The sequence below is a fragment of the Phlebotomus argentipes genome, unplaced genomic scaffold, assembly GCF_947086385.1.
Source record: "Phlebotomus argentipes unplaced genomic scaffold, Phlebotomus argentipes genome assembly scaffold_18, whole genome shotgun sequence".
Taxonomy (NCBI): Eukaryota; Metazoa; Arthropoda; class Insecta; order Diptera; family Psychodidae; genus Phlebotomus; species Phlebotomus argentipes.
In genome coordinates, this window is record NW_026776177.1 from 16647627 (window position 1) to 16673546 (window position 25920).

Genomic DNA, 25920 nt, shown 5'->3' on the forward strand with positions numbered 1-25920 from the left:
TCTTTATTCAGCACTTTGTTGTGGGATTTTCTTGACGATTGTCAGTGTTTGAGGAAGTGTGAGAATGCGTCTTACTAACTCTCTGCCTCGTTTCTCATGCTGCTCTCGTTGGTAAATTACTAAAAAAAAATTAAAAATTATGCTAATTGTGTGTTCGCGAAGAAGTAGAAATGTCACAGCATCGCTTGCGAATGCAGCAATTGCATCAGCAGCAGATGCACTTCTTCGCAACGAACCGGAGTTACTACGATTCGGGATCTGAGGAGAGTCTCAATAGATACTTGTTCAATACCGAATGCATGCCGGTGGCGCAGGATCGGTGTGGATCGCCGTCGTATTCGATGAGATTTGGGGACCACTATGACATGTACGGGAGGAGGAGGAGCTCCTCGTCGTCGCACGAGGACATCTTGCTGAATCCGAACTTTCAGCAGAAGGTCCACATCGATCCGCGATATCGCGACACGCGACCAATAGCGAGCAACAGCTCGCTGAACAGGGACTTCGAGGCGCCGCCGATGATTTATGTGGAGGAGTACAGTGATGATGTGATTAGGAATGACAATGACAGTTTGTCGGGCAACTCGGACAATCGCTCGGCGGAGTCAATTCAGAATCAGCCACTGAATGAGGACAGTCTGGCGTCGTGTGTTGATTCTGACGATATTCCCTACATTGATGATGATCTCAGTCCCCCATCCGTCCACACTTACCTACCGCCGTCCAGTGGCTCGCAGCCGGACGTCCGTCAGGCGGGGCCGAGCAAGAGTCCGGGCATCATTGTGAAGAACAGGCGCGACAGCGGCGCCAGCTGTCGCAAGACCGTGAGCTTTGACATAATCAATGACGACGAGGAGATGATGCCCCTCCTGTCCACAAGCAATAACCCAGTGTCCACCGATGGCAATAATGTGTGTGTCAATGTGAGGAAGTCGAGCACGTGTGATTACCTGCGGAATGGCGAGGAGAAGGTGCCGCCGCGCGGCGGGCACAGCGTCGATGGCGTGCCCGTTGTGGTGGCCGAGGAGGAGCCACTCGGAAAGCGCATGAGGAAGAAGTGTTCAGGGACCAAGGAGTCAATTTTGAAATTTTGCAAGCTGAAGAAATGGCAGAACTGTGATGGCATCGCCGCGGCATCAACATCCACGGGTGATAATGCTGCAGCTGATGTACCATTAAGAGACGATAATTTTAGTATTTATTTTGACAAGGATGGGGATCAGCCGCCAGCAGTGCCGACACCATCTAAGGGACCACCACGCGTCGATCTCAGTGAAATGGCCCTCGATCTCTCTGGCATTCACTCTGACTCGACCACGAGCTCGCCCGATGTGGCCGGCCGGGCGCCCGCGCGGCGCCCCAGGCGATCGCCACCGCCGGACGTGGACTACGATCGCGTGATCGAGCGGAAGAATGTTGGTCATCGTGTGGTGTGGTCCACAACGCCGCCGTATCGCGACGATGTGATCTTGGGCAATGGGAAAGTGCGCGCCCTCACCAAGTACTTTGATTTCCTGCACGATACCTCTGACCATCCAAGCAATAAGCACCCCCAGCATAGTCAATCCTACCCCAATCTGCAACATATCGGGACCATCAAGGGTTCCCAGCAGCGCGACAATGACCGCAAGTTGTCCGAGGCTGAGCGAGTTGATGTGATGCTGCAGCTCCGCGAGTGGAGCAAGTTTGGCAGTCGCACGCCAGAAGTTGCATGTCCTGATCGCTGTCCAGGCAAGTGCTCAGCGTCGGTGATCAATCTAAGGGCTGAGGAGTACGGCAAGTGTGCTCATATGGACGACATATTCAATCGCATCGACAACATTCCGCCGCCCAGTCGATTCAAGAGCGTCCCGAACATTGCCACTCTCCATCCGTGCCCTGTGCGGCGTCACAAGAAGTTCCCCGAGGCCTACATTGTGACCAAGAGACGCGCCACGCGGTGTTGCTCAGTGGATGATCTGGCCAATAGGCCCATCCACATCCAGACGTGCCCGGAAGCGCCGCACCCACCGTCAATTCTCACTCTGCGACAGATCAAGAGTCGCCAGGCGAGCAAAGCGCTCAAGCAATGCGGCGACAGGCGTGGCAAAGCCGCGAGATTTGACTCAAGATGACCCAGTGTGGCCTCTGTCCTCATGCTGTAACGTGAACTCATTTTCTAACTATTGGTTTACTAGCTATTCTTGGTTCTCTGTTTTTTGTCACGCACGAAAAGATCCAGTCTTGCATGCCGAATTCTTTCATTTCTGTATCAATATCTGCTGGAAATGTTGCAGCACAAATCTTTATTTTATCAATTTTATTCCCTAACATTTCAGTGTTTGATGTTTTGTAGACTGAATGGCAATATCACAATGTGATTCTAATGCTTTGACCTCTGTTTGCATCATTTGAAGGCACGCGAAGAATGTCCGAAAGAGATGTATCTCGTGTTGGAGCAGAGACCACTAAACCACCACTTCCATCGCCCGGTGGTCAGCAACTCTTGAACAGCAAATCAGTTCCGGCTCTTCATCACGTTGGGAATATCGGTAAGGCCACGCCCATTCGCAAGCCCCGCCCTTTTGACAGCCACACGCTCTGAAATTCATCCTAAATTTGACTTTGGAGTTCTAGTGATATGCTTGGAAATCACGTTTGCAAGTGAAAACCTCTCAAACTGAATGGGAAAGAATGGTTTGAGTGGTGAAATCAATACTGTGCCCTTTCCACAATTATATCCTTATGTAAAATTCATTGAGCGTTTAGCTGTTGAAAACTTTGATGGGTTGAATTGAAAGGTTAATCCTTTTCTCTTTTGGCCAATTTTGCAGGAATGGCTGGCAATAAATCGAGGAGTATTCACAATTTGGCCGCTGGCCAGGTGAATGATCAGGGCTTCTATCAGAACCTGAGCATTTATCGTGGCCAGAACATCAGTCAGCCGAACTTGGGTGACAGACCGCCAATGCCGCTCCTCCAGCCAGCCTCGTCGTCGGCGTCGCAAATGGTGTCGCCGCCGTTGAGCAACAGTGTGAGCAATCAGCAACTCCTCAGCCGTCCAGCTTCGGCGTACTTCAACAGCAATATGAGCAGCAACACGCTGCCTTCCCCCCAGACCGCCGCCATGTCTTACTCAATGCAGCAACAGCAGCAGCAGCCGCGTCCCAAGAACAGCTTCCTGCGCGAGTCACAGGGACAGCAGAGCCTGCGGATGAACCAGATGCTGGCGCCGTCGATGCCCAACATCGCGCACTCCAGTGGCTATGCCAGCAACATCTCCGCCAGCCAGAGCATGCAGAACGTCAACATGATCAGCTATCCCACGTATCCGGCCGGCCAGCAGCCGGTGGTAGCGGCCAAGCCGCCCACAGGGCACCAGCACGTCTACTCTCCGCCCGACCAGGCCGCGCAGATGCGCATGCAGGCCAAGATGAGTGAAATGGGTGAAATGCTGCGACGGAGGAACCAGCGCGAAATGATGGCGCCGATGGGGATGCTGGACATGAGCAGTTCGCCGCTGGCACCCATTCAGCAGGGCAGCCCAATGGCCGGAAAGCCTCCCATGATGTCGCCCACCGGCGGAGCGGCCGCCATGTACGGCCAGCAGCCCTATCCGCCGCCGCAGCAGCAAATGAGTCCGCTCAAGCAACTGCCGCCGACTGCGCCCAAGCCTCAGGTATGCAGACACACTCTTGCATGGGATACGCGAGTCAGTATTGACACACACTCTTTGTATTTGCAGCATCATCGTCCATTGCCGCCGCCTGACGAGCAATTGTCGCCTCCGTTGCCGCCCTCGTCGACGCATCCGCTGTACAAGCCGCAATATGTGGCCGGAAATGCCGATCCTCCGAAGGGATACTATCCGTTGAGCAGCGCCAGGGGGCCCAACAAGGCCTTCCCGTCGTCCTCCATGAATCCCTGGGAGCGCGAGGAGCGCGAGAAGGAGGAGGAGATGCGGCGTGAGTACGTGAGACAGCGTCGCGAGCAGCAGATCAACGAGCTGTCGGGGCTGCCGCATCGCACGCCGCAGCAGGAGGAGGAGCTGAAGACGATGGTGCTGGAGAGGGACTTCGAGCGACGAGCCCAGGAGCCTGTGGAGGCGGAAGAGGAGCCCGATGCGTCGGCCAAGGCGCTCGGGGAGAGCCATGTGCCCGTGGAGGCGACAGTGATGCAGCCCAAGAGCATTCTGAAGCACAACAGCGCCACAAGAATGGAAGCTCCGGTGAGTGAGGGACGTGGAAGTTTGCTGGGAACGGGAAGTGTGCCCAATTCGCCGTCGAAACAGACGAAATCCGCCAGTTTTGCGGATCAGCAGCAGATTCACGATAACAACTCGACGGCTCTGCTGCTGTCCAAGGAGATGTCACATCTGCACGTGGCGGATGTGTCGCCGGGCGCGGGATATGATCAGGAACATCAGGGTGATTCGCCACGGGAGAGCTTCGAAGTGACATCCAATGGAGGACCACCGCCGCCTCCAGAGCGCAACAGTTCCTACATTGTGATGTCGCAGCAGCAGCAGAAGCTGCGCAACAGCCAGAATCTGCCACAGAAGCCGCCGCAGCATCTGGAGTTAAACAAGAAGCCCGTTCCGATGGTGAACAACAACTTCTCACCGCTGTCCAGCTTCAACAGGGACAACAAGCGGGTGTCTTTCCACGATCAGGAGAACAATGTTGTGGCCGGAGCGCCGGCCATGGTGCCAGAACAGGCGGATTTGGAGATTATCCACGAGGATCCGAATGTGAGTCTCCGCTTAAAAGCGACTCTAACTGATTTTTCATTTGAATTCTCGTCTTCTCTCATTTTTCGACCAGAAATTCATCCAAGACACAACAGCACTGCTGCAAACGCCAACGACGCCGGAGAATGAGTCCTGGAACTCGCACAATCAGCAAACACCCGGCGTGATTGGCGCTCAGGAGGTTTATCTGTAAGAGTCCTCTTATTATCCCTCACAATCCTCTTAACACTGTCCACTGACTCTCTCTCTCTTGGGCTTTCGCTTGCAGGGATCCGCGCGCTCGACGCCTGGCCGAACAGCAGAAGAATCAGAAGAGCAACGACACTCTGCCAGAGAAGCTGACGTTCAAGGAGAAGATGAAGATGTTTGCTCTGGAATCCGGTGAGAATCAGACGCCAAAGGACAAGTTGAAGATCTCGAGGGCGCAGAGGGACATCGACGCCGTTCACTGAGACATAATGTGTGACGACAGACGTGCGCGGGATTTGTGAGTGAAGACAAAATGCTATCGTTTATTTTTTATATAAATTTACTACACCTTCGAAAGAGACCACAATTCATTATGATGACGCATTCAACAATGAGAACAACTATGTAACAATTAGGCAAATATACATATAGAGCTCCTATATATACATTAACTAAGTGTATTTCCAATTTAGAGAAGTGTATTTGTAATATTGTAATTATATTCGAGAACTTATGATTGACATCTGTAGCAATTATATTGATTTTCTTTTTTACAACTTTCGATGATTGATCTTGCTTATTTTTTGGGGGGTGAAGAAGAAGAGAAATTGACGAAATTTACTGAAGGTTAGAATAGAGAATATTTAGGGAATGTATAATGAAATAGATTTGTGAGAAATATAGCAAACATGTTTGATATAAACTTAGTAAAAAGATTGGACCAAATGAAATTGATGCTTTGTAATTTGAGAGAATAAAAAAATGGAGACCACATATTTTATAAATTCACTAAATTGCTATATATATATATATATTTTGAATATAACAAAATATTGCATACTCTCTTAGATGTTGTCATTATTTTTTTTACAATTTATCCAATATGATTATGATGAATTTTTGAGTATTGTGTAAAATTTACTTTAGTAGGACTTTCCATTTAGCTGATAAAACAGATAATTTTACGCTATAATTATAACTTTTCGATTTTGGTATTACATATTTTGTATCCTTTTCGCCTTAAGGTGTTATTTTTTTTTACATGTTTTCCTCTTGTTTGATAAAGAGTTTCAAATACATTTCAAGTATAACTTTATACATAAAATACATATTATACACACATTCTATGATAGATAAATATTTACTCTTATGAAAGGCGATATAAAATGATAGAGGAAGAGAAGTTTTTTTTTTGAGATGAAACTATAAATTTTGTGCGACGGAGAGTAATTTAGCGTAGGCGAGAGAAAATAAGAGAGAGTTATTGAGAAATATTATTGAACAAAAATAAAAATTTTAGTGGTAAATCAGAGTTTTTCCATTGTTGCTCGAATTTCCAGTGAAGCTAGAAATCTGAATTATTCCACCAATCTTCCCTCATTAATAATGTATTTTCCATGCCAAGTTTAAGGACATTCGCCCTAAGTCTTAGTCCCTTTATGACATTAAAAAAGAACTAAAGCAATTCTTGCCATTAAAATATGTTTTCGGTTCTTAATGGGGTTTAAAACCGATTAAATGAATCTGAGATGTCTTCAGGATAATTGTTTTGCTGATTTTTATTTATTATTTGGTCTTTTTGAGTGTTTAATATCAAAATTTTATTAATTAAAAGACAGTTTGAAACGTAATTTATCGCGTCAAACATTCTATTTCGCGGAAAAGAGTCGCGAACATGATGAAAAAACTTTTTCGGTGAATTTATCAGATGTTTAAGACGAATTCCATGATATTTACTTCTAAAATTCATTAAGAATTGTTTCCTAAGATCTCTTCAATCTCTAATAAAACCGTGAAGGGCAAATTTTATGACTTTCACCATCAGCACAGTTTAGCTAACTTTGTCGCTACTTTTGCTAAACATTTCTGTCTGTGTATGCAAAATCCATTCTTTGCAATGACACATCATTGTTTGAGGCTTCAGGGGAAACTGCAAAAAACCCCTTTTAAAGTAGTTAAACTTACCCGAGATGAATGATGGCGAAAAAATAGGCATATGTTCACTTTAAAAATTTAATGAATTTTCCAGTCAAGCGAGCCCATTAAAAGTCCCATGGCGACTTACCCTCTGAGAAATTGTGTATATCTAGTAGATATTCCAGCCAGAGTGGAAAATAAATTATTAGATAAGGGTCAATGAAAGGGTTTCCTTTTCTTTCTGCCAACAACAATGCCTCCGAACATTTTTTCCTCACTCCATCGTTCATGTGTCCTCAATGAAACTTGTTCTGCGGAGAATGCCTCACAATCCTCCTTGACATTGTGTGTCGTCCTTTTTTGAAGGAGAGAAGAAAAAAGGGGTCGACAAACACTGGGGAGTAAGAGAGAGAGAGAGAGATGAGAAAAAGGGGCTTCAGTGTTACAATTTAAATTTGCAATTAATTGAAAGTTTTCCAACTGAGACTCTGTGTGTCTTGATGGACAGAATGAGTGTGCGAAGAGGGGCTTTTTTGCCAGGGAGATGAGCGTCAAATTGAGGGGAGAGAATCTCCTTCTGCAGGGATGTATTTTCCAGTTGACATGGAGAGAGGGACGAAAATGTGAGGTATTTGATGAATTTGAGAGCATTTTAATTACAAGTAAAACGTGTCAAGCTGTCATTTTCCCAAGAATATCTCTCCCCAGGTACGCTGAGAGCGCCTGAATATGATGAGGGCTCACACACTCCCCGAGAGCTGCTGTGCCGAAAACACGGCACAGAATTGCAGTTGTAGTTTGCAATTGGATTAACTCTCTTTCAACTCTTGCTGCACAAAGTGTTCCCATTCAACTGATTATGAAGTGTATAAATCTCGTTGGCGTCGTCGTTGTGCAAATTAACAACTTCCCAGCCCTCTCTGTGTCATCTCTGCAAAGTCCCCCACTTCCCGCCTGGAAACTTCCACATATGCACGCCAAACTCACTCACGGGGTTGACGAACCCGCCACCGCCCGGCCGCGCGTCTCAAGGGGCCGATAATGGGGCTAAAATCTGAACACCACTTCCCAACACTTTTTGAACTCTTCTAGAATTCAAACACATCCTTGGTCGTCTTACGAGAATTTCAGGAAAAAACGGACCAAACTTTATACTAAAATTGTTATTTTAGTAGATAAATTTTCTTTTCAGTTTGACAATAAAATTGGCAACTTTTAATAAGAAATTAAACAAGTTTTTGAATAATATTTTTGTGAAAAACTGTTTTTAAACATATTTCTGGAAATTTTTCCAATCATAATCGATAAAACAACATTAAACAATTGCTTAAAACATTTTAAATATATAAAAAAATATATTTTCAACTGTTGCAATTTACTTTTAAATCCAAAATTGAAGATTTTACCTGAATATTTGCTAAAAAAAACGCTTCAAAATTGTTATTATTCAAATTTGAACGACATTTTTGCGGTTATGTTTCACTTTTGTACAATTAGAAATATTTTTCACGTTCTTTATTGCATGAAAATGCCTAAATCTGCTAATAAATAAGATTCTTTCCACTTTTTGACTGTGAGAATTGATATTTTTGGAGGTTATTTGCTAAATAAATAGAAATTGAATTGATCTGCTAGACGAATTGAATGAAATTCAAGTTTTTATCCTCTTCTTCTGAGCTGTACACAATTTCTAATTGCAATATCTCCCCCTTGGCACTTCTTACTCTCGCATCGCATCGATGGAAATTCAATTAATACACCTTCGCCGCAAGATTCAACCCGGCGACTTATCAGCTAATCATAGATTGACGGAACTGTACAAAGTCTCACCCTGAAAACTCTGACGAAAGCAAAGGCTTAAGACATCATTAGCATAATCAGTTTTCCAGTACATCTCTCTATGAATTGCACATTACACGATTTACATAAATTGCAGCCCCCGGCCAACACCCCTCTCGGCACTGCCATCGAGTATTTTCCGTTTCCGTTTAGTGCACAAATCCCCGATCGGGAAAACCTCAGCCCCTCGTTTGGCTTATGGAATTTCGACGGTCCCTCCAACCCTTCGGCAGCGCCGCACTATCGCATGGAAATCAGCACAGCGATACTCTATCCGGGCGGAGAGAACGTTTCAATTGAAGAAAACACAATGATGGAATTTCTTATTCAAGGATGCGTGCAGAGGATTTTTTTCTCTGCCGCCTCGGCTTTCCATTTGAAGGAGCAATTGAGGGCCTTTTGTTGTGTTATTTAAAATTAATCCACACAAGCAGAAGCGATGTTTCCGATGGAAGGAATTCTTTTCATCCCTTTGTTTCTCCCTCTCGAGCATTTTCGCGCTCCTGCATCGGGACAAGGGTTGAGGCTTTCTCTTAGTCAATGGAGGGTTGCTTGCAAACTTTTCGGACGCGCCGCTTTGAATTCCCATGGGCAATTTTAATGAAGAGAAGCTGTACGTTGACAGTTTCTTCTTTTTAATCTCTCAATCAGATATTATGCACGATTTTCAGTGTTTGCTGAGTGACGCTGATGCTCCGCCTACTCAGAAGCTCCGCCCACTAGTGCTTGTCTTGATAGTTTCTTCAGTTTATCGCCGATTGCAGTAATCACATTTAGACTAAATTCTCTTCCTTCTTGTCCACAGTTTGTTGAAAAGTAGATTTCCTTGCGAGGAAATTGTTCGTAAATATTCATTGTAGTCATGATAAAACCCACTAATTTGTTATACATTGAAGATTGCATCCGATGACTTCTCGATCGACCCTCTTGTAAACGGCAATTTCTTTGTTCGTGATTTGTTTCCCAATGAATTTCTCTCCGTTGGTGGATGTTCTTTGGCTCCCTGCCCCACCGTCATTATCATTATCGCCATAATTTCGCTTTATTGAGGCGTCGTGTTCCGCTAAGGGTTGCACGAGAATGTCATACTGTTGGCGTGGCGAAAATGCCAGTGCGACTCTCACTCTTGTTACATGGGCGCAAATTCAAATTCGCCCATTCGAGCAAACGTCACATAAAAGCAAATTTTCGTAATGACAGAATGTGATTAAGTCGTATGCGAATTTTGGGGAATTTCATGGGGTGTTCGGGGTGGATTGGCGATGGGTGGATAAAAACAATGCCTGTGATTTAACACACACGACGGCAGCATACGAAATTGATTCCATGCGGACGCTCGTCTTATGCTAATTCCTCGGCAAATAGTTTTGCACAGAGCAGGAAATTCTCGACGAGCATGCGAATCTCCTGGAATTTGAATTTATATGTATCGCAGAGCTTTATGTACAGCTTCTTTTGGCATGTCTCTTTTGCAGAGGAAAGTTTATTGAATAATTTGATATGATTGGCGTCATTGGACAGAGAGAGAGAGAGAGAGAATGGCAAATAATCCAATCATACTTGAAATAAACTCACTTTTCAGAAATTCAATCACTGCAATTGAATGCCTGACCGACCCTCGGGAAAAGACGGGGAGAGCCAGAGGGGCTGAGAAAATCGTGATCCAATCGAGCGGAGGGAAATTTGTTCGAGGCGTGTGTTTTGTGCCATAAGCGTAAAAATTTATTTCACCAGCAAGAATCGGGGGTCGGAGCAACCCTTTTTCCAACGCGGGGCAGGAGTTTCCCGCCGCCTGGGGCCTTGGAGACGCACAAATGGCACCGGGGAGCCCCATTTTGGCATTTTGCACAGTGTTGCGGGTGCAATTTCGACCAGAAGCCCGTCCGGAGCAATTTGGCATCCTCCGACACGGGCCCCTAATCCCACCGCACGTCCTCGCAGCATACATTACAGCCCGCTTTTGATGCTCTGTCCCTGTGTTCATCAACGACCGGCCCCCGCCCCCGGACAGGGATTCAATTGGCAGTGGAACAAACCTCGACGATTTCCATCGCTTCCGGTTCGATTTTGGCGATGCGAGGGATTTTCCCAGAAGCGCAGAGATTTGCTGGAGTGGCTCTCAGTCTCCGGACCGGATGAGGCGGCGAGGGTGGCGAGCAATCGTCCGAACAGTCCTTTGATATGGTTTCTCTGTCCCCGCGCACCCCCAGGAGATTTCGTGTGTGTGTGTTTGTGTGTGTGGCGAGAGGAAATGTTCTTGGGACATAAAGTTTTGATTGAAATTTTCCCCTTTTGCCGGCAAAAAGACCAGAAACATTTGAGATTGTCATGCTCATGAGTTGTAAGTTGAGGTTCTCATGAAAAATTTTGTGAGTCGTCGAGAGAAGAGTCATATATACCTAACTAAGGGGGAAATAATAGGGTAAACTGTGTACACCACCAAGAATCACAGACATTTTCAGAACTTTGGCAGTGCTTAAAACATGCGTTTTCCTCATTTTCTTCCCCTTTTTCGGAACTTTGTTGATTTTCTAATCGCCTAAAGTATCATAACCTAAAATTTAGAAGTTAAGGTTAAAAAAACCCTTGAAAGAAACTTATTTGGAATCTTTAAAAGGCAAATGTGAGGAAAATTTATCTGTGAAAAATCGACAATGAGCAGAAATTTGCTATTTTGGAGTAGAAATTCAATTAAATAGCTTTTAAAATAGACAATTTTGTATGACGCAATATTTTAGAAATTGGAAATATTCAAGCTCTTCCAGTTCTAAACACTTTTGCTGAGCTGTACACCACTTTTGACCATATTATCTCCCCCTTGTGCTTAACATGGAGCAACTCTTCGCCACAATTCCTGGGCTTTTGCAGAGAGAAACTGTCGCAAAACATAAATGAAGCATTCTCTCAAGTGACTTCTCTTATCTCACACACAGGCCATGATAATGCAGAGGGGTGGAGGAGGAGGAGGAGTGAAAGAAGCCCGCAAAGTCAACCGAAGAAGACAAACATGAAGAATGTTCAACATAAATTTTCCCGGGATTGACTTAAAGTATCGATTCAGCACTGTGACATTTTTATTTGTTTTTCCCAAGGCAGAGGAAAGGCAGAGGAATAAAAATATGCAAATAAACACGGAGTTCTTGGCGAGAGACGGAGAGAAGTCCACTTTTTGTGCGCCCCCATGAAGAGTCCTCAGCCAGAACCGATATTTAGTCGTCTTGACCGCGAGACCACAATTATTGTCTTCGGCAGAGCGCACAGATGAACTCCTGGCACGATGACAATGCGGCGCAGAGACACCAAAACCACACCAGAGCCCTTGCCATTCATGCATTATCGCCAGACAATGGCCGCGGTCCTCGGCGGCCAGCAGCCGTAGGCAAAAACCGCGGGAGTGACAATGAAGCGTGACGGCATTCCGGCGATGAGGAATCAATTGGCATGTCGCGGAGCGTCGATGAATAATGCACAATGCCAGGAGCGCAGATTGTTCATTGCGCCGCGATGGACTTGCGTCAGCCTGGCTAACTTTTCCAATAAAACTTGGCCCGCAGTGAAAAATTTATCTGCGAAACAGCACGAGTGGCAACAAGGAAATAAGCGCAATGTTGCACAGTTTGATATCCTTGGAAATTTGCTTCAATTCTCTAAGGCTTCAGTTGCTTTAATTCTGTACAGCAAAAACACAGCATCGTTAAATTGGCACAGAAATAAATCGCCCAATTGTGCACAGAATATGTGTGAATTTAAATCAGAGCGTTTAATTATTGTACAAAAGCTTTAAACATCTTTTTTTAGTACTTTATCCTAAAATGGTGACACTTCTTCACGCTAAATTGTCTTGAATTTGGCGACTTTGAGAATTATTTAACTATTAGAATGTAGAAAAGCAATAAAATTGATTTTTCTAGACAAAATAATTCAGGAAAATTAATAAAGAGACATTCAACTGCGCTTCAAACGATGAAAATTACTCAGTATCGCATTTATTTTCTTGGGTGACCGCATAAGAAATCGTTGGTTTAATGCTGATGGGATTTAATATTTGATTAGCAAAAATGCCAGATTTCCTCAAATCCGACAAAGCCACTGAGCAAACAGACAAGGCAATAAAGAAGTCTGTTTGATGAGCAAAATTGGACATTTACCGGGTGAAAATATATAAATGAGGGTCGCATTTCTGCAACACCCGAATTCCTGGGAACACTGCGTCTCTTTCTTCGAGTCATTCAGCAAAATCAATCAGCCATTGAGCTGAAAGAGCGACAGCAGACGCCGGACGAGGACGGATGAAAGAGGCTGTTCTGGTGCATAAGACGAGGCAGTCATTCCACCTCATGGTTCAGCACAATGGAAGCCTTTCGGCGCGCTGTTTGCTCACCGACAACAGCCAAAGGGAGGTTCAGGTCCACAGGATGACCTTTGTCTGACCCATCGCTCTAATTCCCAAATGGGAGGAAGAAAGAAAAAACTTGAGTCATTTGCCAGTCTTTCATATCGATTGTGGGAAGCTAAAGAAGCGCGCGCGTTTCTGCTAGAAATTTATGCATCACAGCTCAAAGGGAATGAGAGACCACATGTATGAAATTTAATCACACTAAAAGCTCAACGGCAAAAGAGAATTGAAGATGGAATTCCTGCCATGTGCCTTCCCATACACCTCGAGAATGAGGCGCATGTTATTTAATATGCCGTCAGTCAAAGTCGAGGCGAAAGCCATTCTCCCTCCCGCACAAATCTCACCTCTTAGACGATACTCCGCAATTTTCCCCACTTGCACTCAGGACACCATCGCGCCACCCCCAACGTGAAATCAATATATTGATCAGTAATTGACACTAATTGAGTTTACCACGCTCCGTGTGGCGTTGTCGCTTGGCGAATCCAGCCCGGAAATAGATTTACTACATCTTTCGCCGCCCCCGTTCGACTCCTGGGGCTTTGAGAGTCGCCCCCAGGGGTGGCGCGAGCGGAAGTTGTGCGATATTAAATATACAGTCTGGGATAGAAGGTAAGACAGAGGGCGGAAGGGTGGCTCTATTGTTGATGATAGTCATCGGATTCGATTAATTATGGCAATTTGTGTCGACGGTGCTTCGGACCGGATATCTTTTCCCTTCGCAACGTGCAAATCAAGGCCATGAACCTCATCAGAGTTCATGTGTACACCGCATTGTAGGATATCGCACAATTGCGCCTACATTCTCACCATCTTGCTTCCTATTCACATTCACATCTTTCGTCAGATGAATGCGAAGACTTTCCAATTTTTCTCCAGTTTCGCGTACACCATTTAACAATGGAAAGTTCAACTTGATTTCATCCCCACGAAATGCAAAGGGATTATTCGCAATCACTGGAGATCAAATTCACCTCTGAGGTATCCGTTGAATGATTAATACTTGCGAAGGATCGATGGCGCATGTGATTGAGAAGTCCCTCAAGCCCAGATTCAGTTCCAAAATTGAAATGGCACGCAATGGTCACCTTACTGGACGAAGATGAAGATGTTTGAGTGGCGAAATGATTGACTCACCTGAGGAGAGAAATAAAAACTGGCCGAGTGAGTGCAATTTGTCGATACGTCACCTAATTGAGGGGCGTTCATGTGCACATTAAGCTAATTGATCAATTACCGCTGCCTGTCGTGAGCAAAATATTTACTTTTGAAACCCATTTAATATTGGCAAGTCTTATGCGGAAGGTTGTTGTGCCTTCGGGGGCACATTGCGAGACGGCAATCTGGAAAATTTGCTGGAAACTCTTGTCTTACGCACAAGCAATTCAGAGAATGGGGACAAGGGTCGATTTAATTCAATAGAACTGCCATCAGCCATCACAGCTCATGTGCTTGTCGTGGCTGAGAAAGTGGGGAAGATCAACAGAAATCAATTGACAATGTTTGGCTATTTAATTCGAACAATTAAGCGATCAGCGAAAATAGAGTTGGCAAGGGAAATCAATAAGAGAAGTGGGTCGATAGTTAATTGAGAGAAAACAAGACTTTTTCCTTCCATTTGCTCTGCCAAAATGCAGCAGCAGCCGCAATATAAAGAGCATCCTTTTCACACCCACTTCAGGGGTGGAATGACAAAACCACTCTCTGTGGAGGGGATGGAATTATGAAGTTGTGCTTGTCAGGAAGTCAATCATCGTCTCATCTGACATGGTGTGTTTGCACTCGCGTCTGGCGAGGATGTCTGGCTGTCGGGCACTCCTGGTCAGAGTGAGATTGAGTGTTTGTGCGGCTTGTCGGCATCGGTTGCAATCGACGGGCGGCAAATTCAATTCCTCTGCAATAAGGGCGTCTCCGCGGCGCGGGTTTTGTCGTGGTTTGGGGGCGGCGGAAGCGACGTCTCACGTGGAATCGAGCCGAGAGAGAGCGAGAAGCCCATTTAGTTAAATTGAGTTTTGCTGTACACACAAAAAGCAATTCGATTGGTGTCGCTTGAAGGTATCGCGAAGAGACGAGGACTCTCATTCCACTTCCCTTCCAATTCACTTCCTGGCTGCTGGAGAAAATTTTCAATGCTGTTTGCATGTTTTGTGGCTTCCGAGAAGATGCTTTTGCGCCTCTGAAAAAGCAGCGGAGTTTCACCCACTTTTTCCACATAACCCAGGGAGAGTTACTAATAAAAACCTAAACTCAATACTGCATATCTTTAACACAATTCCCACAGTGTCTCTCCAGTCTCCGAGTCATTCTGCTTCCTGTCAACTTCCACTTGTTCCTTGGGCCTGCACAAGAAGTTGGCAAAGTGGCGCTGAATGGGAGAATGTTAAGTGACACAGTGAGTGAAGTTGCAGAACTATTTGTTCCATCTCAAGTACTGCTGAGGCACAAAATTGTGGCGTATCAACTCGTGAATACATGATTTCTTTCTCTGTGGCCAAGAGAGGAGAGAAAAAAAAAACACGCAAAAGTAGAAGCACTTTTGTGTGGCATGCAATAGTTTATATCCCAGAATATGACAAAATAATAAAGAGGGGCGCCCGTGGAAAAAAAAGCAGAGGAGTAAATAAAACGCTTGCGTGCTCGTGTCGTTCCATTATTGCAAGTCGTTACTCGTTATTCCCGTTCACATTTGCATCCCACCCCAGAAAAAGCATGTGTATCATTTGCAAACACGGGCGCTGGAGTGAGCTGTGATATGGTGAGGAAGGTGGCCTGGGAGTATAAAATAGCGATACCATTTATTATAATATATGCCATGCTGAGAGTTAAGCTCCTTTGCACGAGACACTTTGTAATAAAGTTTGTGAATTCATGACTCGAGCCCATAGTACTCTTAAACTGTCGAAACTTCTTCATAATCCGCAACTTCCTTCTTTCCCGCAGACCCCCGAAATTTACGGACAGCCACTGCACATAAAGTAATTGTGGATACTGTGGACCATATTTCTGTTCTTGTATGGTCAAAACACCCTCCGCACATGGCTTAGCTCTTGCCCACCACCACATATATATAGCACAACACAGGCTTTGGTCATTGCTGGCCTCGTTGCTGGCATTATCAGGGATTAGGAATTCTCCTCGTCTTCCGAATGCTGAGCAATTAACAGACTGAAATGACTTGTATTTATTTTAATAACATAAGCATCAGAAGAAATATACAGAAAAAATATAATATAGATGTGTATTTTTGTCTGGATCAAGGGGAAAATAATGTGGCTAAAATCTCAACACATTTCCTGTCACTTCCACAATTTGTATAAAAGAAAAACCCTGAACATTTCCCAAAACTTCAGACTTCATGGATTATCTGTAGCAAGTTTAACCGAAAATTGACTGAAATCTAACCAAAATCAAACTGACAATTTTATAACCATGATTTTCAGACTTGTATAACGATTTTAGCAGATAAATTTGGTTTTCTTTTGGTAGTTTCCTGATTTTAATTACACTTTTTGATATAAATTCTTAATTAGAATCACTACTTTCTACCAATTTGCTTTCAGAATCGCAAATTGCAATCAGTGAAAATACTCAATTTTACTAATAAATGAGAAATAATTCCCTTTTCAGTGCAAGAATTTTTATTTTAAACCCTTTATACGTCTTCAATTTACTAGGTTTTGTGACTTATCACATAACCTAGAATAAAAGCGTTAAAAAATACAGTCTTAGATAAAAATTAATTTCTGAGAGTGAAAGAATCATCAGAAAATCAAAGATGTGAGTCAAATATTGCAAAAATTAAAGCACTTCCAGTTCCTTAAACTTCTATTGATCTGTACGCCACTTTGACCATATTATCTCCTCCTTGATCTGGGTGTTTGAGAATAGATTAAAGTCCAGCAGCACAGCGAGACAAAGCAGCTTCTCTTCCGCTGCAATTTGTGCCAGGCGAAGGCGAGAGTGTCGAGACGCCTCGAGATCTCATCTCAGGTGGAAGAGGAAGTCCCTTCACGGCTGTGATGGCGAATCTCGTGACGTGGGTTGGGTGGTGGTTAGGTGTAGCATTCACAAGTGGAAAACGATGTGAAAACATTTTGGCGCTCTCAAAATGTTCTGTTTACTCGCTTGGCTACGCATGGGAGCACTAACAAGTCAAAATGAGTGACGTTGGCTGTTTATTCTACTGCTGTGCGCCCCCATTCGGGCGCTAATGCCAGGGCGCACAACAAAAGATGTCGAAATCCACCGACAATGAATTATTCTTTTCACCCAAATGCTCTCCGGCGCAACTCCCATGGGCGAACGGGTGCGTAATACACAAAACTCTTCTATTATGCCAATTTAATTGAAATATATTCACGCGCACATAAATTTTGCCTCGTGGGGCAGAAAGAAATCGTCTCACTTTCAATTTATTCCATATCCAACTGTGCACTGCAGACATTGTTGCAGTCTCTGGGAATTGCTGAGCGCGCGCGGACTTCTTCGCCATGTACAATAATGCACCAATTATTGTATTTTTATTGCCTCCCCTTCTCTGAAGGAACCCCGCAGAATCGTGGCAGGGAGGAAAAAAAACGGCCCTCTCAGTCGCACTGAGAAAAACTCCCCATTATATCCCATTACATGTCGTCGTCATTTGTGTACGCAAGAGAGTGTGTTCCTCCTGGGATGGTAAATTTCACGCTCTGTTACAATTTCCAGAGGAGCGCATATAATCAAACAGCGGCACATACACATAATTCCGAGCCATTTCCAACATCAGACGGTGAGATTTACGGATCATTAGTTCCACTCTCAATGCTCATAATGCAACTTCCACTCGCAATCTCGCCTCAGTTCTCTGCCGTGCCGATTTCCCAGCCGGGCTGAGAGGAAAACACAAGAAATTATAGATCCAATTCACATCCTTCCTGCCCATAATAACATGGGGAACTTTTTTACATTATTTTCCCTACACACACACCCTGTTTTTCAACCATGTTGATCATTCTCCACACTCTTCGGCCCATTAGACAACCACGGAGGGTTGATTTGCTAGAAAACAAGCAGTTCTAAATCGATTTTCAAACGCACGAGTGTTTGACTTGGAATTGCCGGAAATTTATAGTCAATTGAATTGGAATTTCAGAGAGATAGACAGAATTTAATTACTCTCCAAGTTTACAATAAATCCATTTTCCTCATTTACTTTCTAATTACAAACAAAAATTCAACATATTTTTCAGTTGTTTTCCTGATGGCCTGCGAAAAAGACTCATTCATTCAAGATTATAAGCAACATCTTTTTTTAGGGCATCTTTTAGATGTCGTAAATGAGATTTTAATTAGCCTGAACTCCATTTGAGAGACTTTGACAATTTTCCGCTAAGCGTATTTTAGAATTCCACTCCGCATCAATAATTAACAGCACATTCCAATAGATAGACGAGTTTCCAGCGGCTTTTCTGACGTAATTGAAAAAGACACTTACACGAGAAATTACAATGGCTATTGACTTCCCATCCGTCACTGTTCCCATGCTATTAATTTGCAAACTCTTTTGACCTCTCCTGGGTGAGTTTGAGCAGCAAAGTCAGACGTCACATTTCTCACTCATGTGCGAAAGGGGAAAAATGTCACACGACGTGAATGAAAATGGCAGGTGAAATTATTAAATAAGTGATATCTTGGGTGGGTGAAATAAAAAATTCCGACAGAGCTGCACAAGAGCTCATGAAAGTTTCTTTCTGCCAACACTGCTAAAATAATAATGTTGTAATTGATGTCAGCGGTGGAGTTGTCTCGCTTCTTCACTCCATTCTACCCGCATGAGTTGCCCTGCTTTTTTTTGTGGGTGGGAAAAACCCCCAAAAGTGGGTGGATTTTCCAGCGCGCCACGGCGCTTCTCTTTCTGCGGATTTTCTCAACTCGCTGGGTGTTTTTTCCACACTCTCTCCCCCCGCCGATGTAAAAAGCATTCCGTTCAACTATCGTTCGTGTTTTGTGCCCAATTTGCCTCTGAATACTCAACATCCTCTTCCGGGGGCGCCCACCCGCCGCCCACCCGCCGCGGGGGTGGGAAAAACAAAGCTCGAGCACTCGTATTATTCATTTTGCTGACAAGTCGCCTTCATGCACCTTTTGTGGGTTTCATCCTTGCGCAGAACATTTACAAAAGTATTTTATTCATACGAGGAAGTTGAATTTCTTTTATTCTCTCTCTCCGCTTTTCCGACCGCGATGCCAAGTTGAAAGCAGTGCTCATTTCACTGCAAGACGCAATAATGTGATTTATGCCACCGTGAGGATGCCCAGGGAAGTATTCCAGAGCATGTCGTCAAGTTGGAAAAAGAATTCAGCAAAATATCTGAATGGAATGCCCTAAGTTGAGACAAAGAATGCGTTGGCGAATTTTCGTCAGTGTACACAAAAAGGCGGCCAATATCTGCACTTGAAGCTGCAACGACGTCAATCCCGTGCAGAAATGGATGCACAGCAAATATATGTATGGCAAATCACAAATTGAAATCCCCATGTTGTATTCCAATTTATTTTCCATATATATACATACATCTGTTTTTACACAAACACACACAGCAATAATATTTCGACATATTTTTGCGGTGGGAAAACCATCAGGTGCATAAATTCCCATCAATTCACTCGTAAATATAATCGTTTGCAGTTTAAATTGAAAATATTCATAGCTATTTTTATCAAATGTATCTTTGGAAATGTACAAAATTTCCCCAAACATGCGGGAAAACCCCCACAGGGGGTTGGAAAACCGCATTCTGTGCAGCCAGTAAAAAAAAGCGGCAAACTATCAACTTTGCAGTTGAATATGTGAAATCGATTCGACTGGGAGAAAATCTCACGGGTGAAAATCCAATTGCGCTGCTCTGAATCAATCGTCGTCTGCCTTGCAGATTCTGTAAGATGTTCTTGATGTGCGTTCGCTTCTTTGCTGGCTAATGCATGATGTCTATATGAGGCTTTGAGAGTGACTTATGTATAAATTCCATAATGGTTCGACGTAGAATCAATTGTGTTGCATAATTGCCGAGTCACGCAATCCATTTCCGCCCGAGCAAAATCCCTTATTGACACGGAGAGGAGAGAAGATGCGGGAAGAGGATAAGGAGGCTTTCCATGTTGAGAATGAATGTTGGCAGTTTTGATATAAAATATCTCCCTCAGTGCGGCGCCCCTGGGGTGGGTTATTAAGCGGAATTTGAGGTTAGGGAAGCACGGCCGAGGGTATAATGGGAGATACCCGCATTGTTGAAGGAGCGAAAATACCTCACGAACGGGGGAGTGGATGGGAAATTATACACACAAAGGCATATCGTCCTCGTTCGCTCTCTGCGGCGTTTCTTTTTTGGGCGCACAGAGGAGAACCGTAATTTGCCTGAGAGTGTTCCCCTTAATTTATCACACGGCGAGCATATTGTTATATAATTTCTATCCATCAGACAATATATCGGAAGCGACATTGAAAAGCCATTAATCTGTCACGTACACGAAGACACAACCACTGTGTACTTATGGGTATTCATGGATGGTGAAAAATCGATCAGACTTTTCCCGAATCACCATCCGCATCCGCTGTGGATGGCGAAAGGAGAAAAAAAAGAGCTCAATAATGAACGCTCCCCCATTGTGACTCTGCATGGCAAAGAACCCAGTGGACGTGCCATTGAACTGAGCTGATCAGCCGGAAAATGCACAATGCTGATATGAAGTATCGCCATACTTCACCATCTGTTCAACTTCACAACGTGCTCCCGAATCTGCCCCAAAATGCACTCATTTGTGTCCATTATTGGGCGAATTATCCCGTGTGATGCAAACATGTGCCATTAAAATTAGCTGAAACATCAGCCGAGTTCAGTAGTTCAAATAAAGGTATCATCAGGGTTCTCATAGCGTCATATTCCATCAATTCTAGGGGAAAATGAGCCAATATCGACAATCTAAAGACTGATTAGTCCGTATTGATTCAAATCAATCCTATTTTTCCTCTAAAATTGTCTGAAAAAACAGGGTTAAAAAGGAAATTTCAGTCATTTCGTATCGATAAGTGTCGATAAGTTCACGAACTTACCGACATTTCAACGTGAGAAGCTCGAAAAAGGAGTTAAAGAGAGGAAATTTTCAATATTGTGGTCAAATTAGAGCGTTTTGAAGCACAGTTTGGATCTCGTTTGTCCCTAAATTCTCTTTAAAAGTCGTTTTGATTTGAGAAGTAGCATTTTAAAAGCAGACTCAAGAGGCCACTTAGAAGTACTGAAAGCAGCAAGGCGACGCTCTGTCAGCCGGGCACATTTGCAATCCGCTCTGTGGACACCAATTGTCCCTCTTCATGGTTGATAGATGCATCTCGACTGTATCTGCTTCTGCACTTCAATCGATCTTCGCACTCGCTGCCATTTACATCGGCACAGCCACATCGCAACCGGCAATTATTCCTCCACTTGCCTCACCCTCTCCTCCCCCCCCCCCAGGGGCACTTTCTTCACTCCCCCGCACCTGAGAGAGTGTGTATGGCGATTTCTGCCCACTCCCCGCTCGCCAGACATGATTTATGGCCTCCAATCGCCGGAGCGCACAAAAGTTTTGCGAAATTTATTTCACCCTCGAATGACAGGTCAATCAATTGTGCGCCGGAAATACAAATGTCCTCATTCATCTCCTCGTAATCGCAAATGGATGATTGGCATTAAAATTGAAAAGGGATCTATTTGGAAAGGTGAAATTGCCGCTTCCATGGTCAATTTTACGCAAGAAAATATTGTGTATTGGGAGAAATTGCCAGATTTCTCTCTCTCTCTCTCTTTTCTCTCTCCCAAGAAGTGCCACCCGTGATTAATCCTATTCTGACATCAATTGCTGCCATCCATTTGGCCATTTGTGCTAATAAATGGGCTCCATTGCACACAGTTTGGATGCCAAAGAGGAAATCAAGTGCCATAAATGCATTGGCAGAGGAGATATTTAAATAATCCCAGGGAAAATATAATGGACATTTGTGTGTGTGATACATTGATATGCCATTTCAGCATTATTTCCTGCCCCGACCACCCCCAAGCGCACTGCATTTCAGGGGTTACCACGAACGACTCCCCCGGCTCGGCATGAGCATTCATCGTGGGAGAGTATCTGGGCGGCACCGACAATGCTGGATGGATGTTTAATTTGCATGAATTCAAGCCACCCTCGCTGCAATATTGCATTGTCCGCCTCCCGGAGCGCCTCACTATTTATTTATGCCCTCCGCAGGGGCAGATTTGCCGGGTCTCTCGCTCTCGCCTGGAGCGTCTTGTGTGCACAATAATGCAACTTTAGCCTCCGCCAGAGACCCAGATCCTGGCATGCCCAGGAAAAAGCTGGGCTGAACAGAAGCCCAGCCAAGTTCGTCCACTTCTTCTTCCCCCGGCATTAGGAACATTTAATATTGCAGCAGGGCAAGTCTTCGCCCAGCAAAATGCCATTCAGCAGAGATTCGTGATGGCATTTGCATTTTATTCCCGCCAGACTCTCACATGGGGTTGATGAGAGATGCGAAAGCAAGAAGGCCCCAGAATAACTTTGAATTTCACGCCACTACACAAATTACTCCATACAAGAGGCGAGAGATGTAACTGAGGCAGCAAATAAATCCAATTAGCATAAAATTGTCGGGACAAAAATTCTAATTCTGCCATGCTGACCCGCCTCGTGAGCTCTTGGAGTTTCTGAGCCACTTGAATCTACATTAATTAATTGATGTATTTCCATGGGGGCTCTGCTTTGGCGTTGCCGCTGAAAATTCCATCTATTTTTGCATGTTTTTCTACTTTAAGCATCAACGGAGGGCGGAAAAATCATGCAACAGCGCTTGCGATGTGAGTTGAAAAGAGGATTTAGAGCATGTAAATATTAAATTTTCCATTTCACGACTTATATTGCTGAGAATTCTGAATAATTTGTATTGTTTTATTTGTTTTTTTATTATTCTTTAATAATAAACCATGCATTTGTGTAATCCTCTCTATGCATTTCACAACTCTGTCTATTCCTGATAAACCCTCTGTGTGTGATGAAAATCTCCATAATCTTTGATCTCTGTTTGTGGCTGAAGAAATGAAAAAAAGAGAGAATAGTACACAATTCAATCCCTTTAATTTACACCCTGGGGACAATGTTCATATTTCCAAACAAGCCTCTGCCTTTGATCCCGCCTGAACCGAGCAATTGCAGGCTTTCCATCTCTGTTGGACACTCGGCAACTGACCCATGGCCTGGATTCTCACACCGCGCGGAAATCCATCCCGATGGGGGGAATTTCGCGAATGGAGGGAAAAGGCTAATGACTTCCAACTAGGCTGAATTTTAAATACACGAAAAGGGGTGGAGAACACCATAATGGGCCCGCATTTGTCCGTGGTAAACACGAAATGTGAGATGTTTCCGCCTTTTTTAATTATCTGCCCTCGACAGGGGTGCGTTTTTGGGGTTCTCGGCGAAATCGATCAATTTCCCGAGGAATTAGGCAGGGAAAAAGGGCGTGTGCCCGTATCATTAAAATCACTGCACTGATGGTTTGGGGGGAGAGTGTGAAGAATATCTTGGAAAATGCACAGACAATCATAATTTCGGTGTGGCTGCGAAAACAAAGGATATTGAAAGGCCGAGAGGGTGTCGTTTTGGGCCATATGGTGTTTATGCAGAGTGTATATTGAAACTTTAATTAACAAACTTTCCCTCTATTAATAATTGAATGGATATGGCAATTTTGAAATGTTGCCTTTTGTTGCAATATCCAGAATTTCCAGGAGCGCCTTTCATTGCTGTCCATCTTGCCGAAATCATTATTGATCTTCTCCCCCAAAAAAAAGAGGGATTATGCGAGACAATGTATGGTGTTCAGGAGAATTTCCACTTCCCATTCAAGCGCTGGGAGCCAATAATTCTTCTTCTCAATTGAAAAGAATCTCACTCATGTGCAGCATTTTAACAGAGACGAAATTGCTCAGAGTGCTCAAATACTCACAGTTGGATATTAGAGTCTTTTTTTTCTACGTAGCAATTCATTTCCCTCGTAATTCCTTTTGGGCTCTTTTTCCACCCGGCATACAGTATTTATTTCCCTCTGTGAAATGCATTTTTCACCCATTTCAATGGGCCCATTCGCAAAAGTGCATTGTTTTGCTGGCCTCCCCATGACAACTTTTAAACTCTCTGGCAGCAAATTTCTGGGCTTCCATGAGAGTGGTAAAAAACGGGGCCGGGATTCACATAATTCCTCGTCAAGTGGTTGAGTTAAAATGCCCGAAAAACTTTTCCGGCAGCGCGAGGGAAAAAGTTAAACAGGCTTTTGTGTCTCTAGCGTGCATCGAAATTAATCGAAATTTCTGGTCCTTTTTCACACTTTTGCCCAAATTGGCGTATGGATTCTCGCTCTCCGTAAGCTGAGAAGCGTCCAACAATTTCACAATTGTATTAAGAGGGTTCTTGGAGTGTGTGTATTGAGGAAATTCGTTTGAATTGCTGTTGACAGAGTGTCAAGTTCCACCCTTGAAATTTGATAAAATACTATTCGGAATCCAGCCATGGTCGCAGACGTATTGTTTACACAAGAGACCCAATGGCCTATTGATTCCGGCATATTTTTCTTCGTTCTTTTTTCAACCTGCGACATGGGGTCTTCTGGGAAGGTTTCCGCATGGAATATGTTGTGGGAATATTTCGGGAATGATGGAGAATTATTTGAAAAATTAATGACTCAGCTTCTCATTTACCAACGAGACAGTATAATGTGTAAATGGGCGGGGCTTATGAGGGGGCGGAGCTCCCAAGAAATTCCCCTCTGTCGACACACTATCATGTCTCTCACATTATCATCCGCAATGATTACGCTTGGATCACGAAATTTCCTAAAATTTCCAAAACCCTTCACAAACAATCCTCAAACCACTTATCAAATGCAATATTTGCCATGTGATTTAGCTCTCACTCCGCCTTTTTGAGAAGCACGAAAAATTGCTTAAGAGAAAATACACAAAGAAGAGGAGAAAATCCTTCGGTGACAAGAATCATGATGATGGCCAACGGGATGAAACGTTCGCTAAGTGTTTTTTTTTCCTCCTTTTTCCATCTTGCGAGCCTCCAGCATCTCGCCATATGTTTATTTATTATATTTGATATGCGACAACGCCGTCAATTGTGAATCCCAAAGGCCCCACACGACGACAAATCCGTCCGCATTAATATTACATTCTCGGCATGTTCCATATTTTTCGAAAAAAAAAGAAAAATATGAACCATTATTTATTTATGCCGATTGTGGCATTTGATTTTCGATTATTTACTCTCTAGCCCGGCATTAGTCATTCTGACCCAATTTAATTAAGCGGCCCGATGGCGTCTCTGGCCAAGGCGCAGATTGAAATTGTATTGATGCTGAAATTCAATAGGCAAAGTTAAATTTATTCTCAGACTTTGTGGATATCATGGCAGATGTGTTCGGTGACAAATTCCGTATCTGGCCTGGACGGTCATGATTGATCACTGAGATAGGGATACAATTTCTGGAATTATGTAATTTCCAACGGCCTTTTGCTACATGCAAAGCGAGGAATTTTATTAAATTACTCTCCAGCACACGGCGGCAAAAAAAGCTGTGCCGAAAAAAAAGCGAGGGAATTTTAATTATTCCGCACTGGCTTCAAAGGCGACCCTCCCTCAAACCACACTGAATTGCTGATGCCAAGAGAGACAAGATCATGTTCCAGAATCTGACGCTCTCGGAGGGGCCTCAACTTGAGAATTCTGTCAGTGATTTGCATGGCAAGAAAATTGAAACGGAGTGCCTTCGTCAAAG

General features: G+C 44.1%; 1 protein-coding gene across 9 annotated transcripts in view; it reads left to right on the forward strand.

Moving 5' to 3' along the window:
- LOC132260259 (afadin) overlaps positions 1-6225 on the forward strand; it is a 32036-nt gene extending 25811 nt beyond the window's left edge. For 7 of the 9 annotated variants that reach the window (XM_059758262.1, XM_059758265.1, XM_059758266.1 and 4 more), the window contains 5 exons: positions 2397-2531; positions 2814-3658; positions 3725-4729; positions 4803-4918; positions 4998-6225. In XM_059758262.1, the coding sequence (XP_059614245.1) occupies positions 2397-2531; positions 2814-3658; positions 3725-4729; positions 4803-4918; positions 4998-5181 (2285 nt within the window). In that variant the 3' untranslated portion in view covers positions 5182-6225. Of the gene's footprint in view, positions 1-162; positions 2141-2396; positions 2532-2813; positions 3659-3724; positions 4730-4802; positions 4919-4997 lie in introns of those variants that run through there. The other 2 variants (XM_059758263.1, XM_059758264.1) reach the window with 2 other exon arrangements.
- Positions 6226-25920: the final 19695 nt, after the last annotated feature.